General features: G+C 58.4%; 1 protein-coding gene across 1 annotated transcript in view; it reads left to right on the top strand.

Annotated features, from left to right (window-relative positions):
- The first annotated feature begins 71 nt into the window (after positions 1–71).
- The window catches only part of LOC113203845 (protein henna), a 6,713-nt gene continuing 6,186 nt past the window's right edge, over positions 72–598 (top strand). The window contains exon 1 of the mRNA XM_026418748.2: positions 72–336. Within this exon, the coding sequence (XP_026274533.1) occupies positions 229–336 (108 nt within the window). The 5' untranslated portion in view covers positions 72–228. The remainder of the gene's footprint in view (positions 337–598) is intronic.

Below are 598 nucleotides of genomic sequence, written 5' to 3'. Positions count from 1 at the left end.
GGGTCAGGGTGGCAGCGCGGGGGCAGGGGGCGGCGCGGGCGCGAGGGCGAAGTCTTATCAGGGAGCGCTCGCCGGCGGAGCCAGTCAGTGTCGAGGGTGCCGCCGGACTGCGACAACGTTTCCTTTCTTCCTCAACTTTCCGAAAAGCCAAGTCTGATTCGGGGACCCGAGCAGAGCGCGCGCATACGGCAGTACGTGGAGGACATCAAGTAGTAGCAGTGCCTCAAGATGATCGGCGTGGCGGAGCAGCACGGAGGCTGGGCGACCAGCGACCCCATGGACGTCCCCGGCAAGCAGCCCCTATACAAGACAGAGGGCTCCCCACCGTCGAGCGTGGTGAGTGTGCGCAGTGTGCATTGTGCGGCGTTTAACACGACTCAGGACTCACCCTACCCCCTCTTCACTTCACCTTAAGGAGTCGAATGGGTTGCCTACCTATCGGCGCACGGCTGGCATCGGGCGCGTGCCACATCCAAACCGCATCAAATTTGAGGGCTAATAAGTACCTTTGTAAAGGCACTATTTCACTAACGCCTCTAAAATAGGAATTAGATAGCTCCTTTGTTTTTTCCAGTGAATCTTTTACGTAACGCACACT

Source organism: Frankliniella occidentalis, unplaced genomic scaffold, assembly GCF_000697945.3.
Source record: "Frankliniella occidentalis isolate FOCC.00 unplaced genomic scaffold, Focc_3.1 Scaffold8, whole genome shotgun sequence".
NCBI lineage: Eukaryota > Metazoa > Arthropoda > Insecta > Thysanoptera > Thripidae > Frankliniella > Frankliniella occidentalis.
The sequence above is the reverse complement of the archived record's forward strand: the minus strand, read 5'-3'. Positions and strand labels throughout refer to the sequence as shown.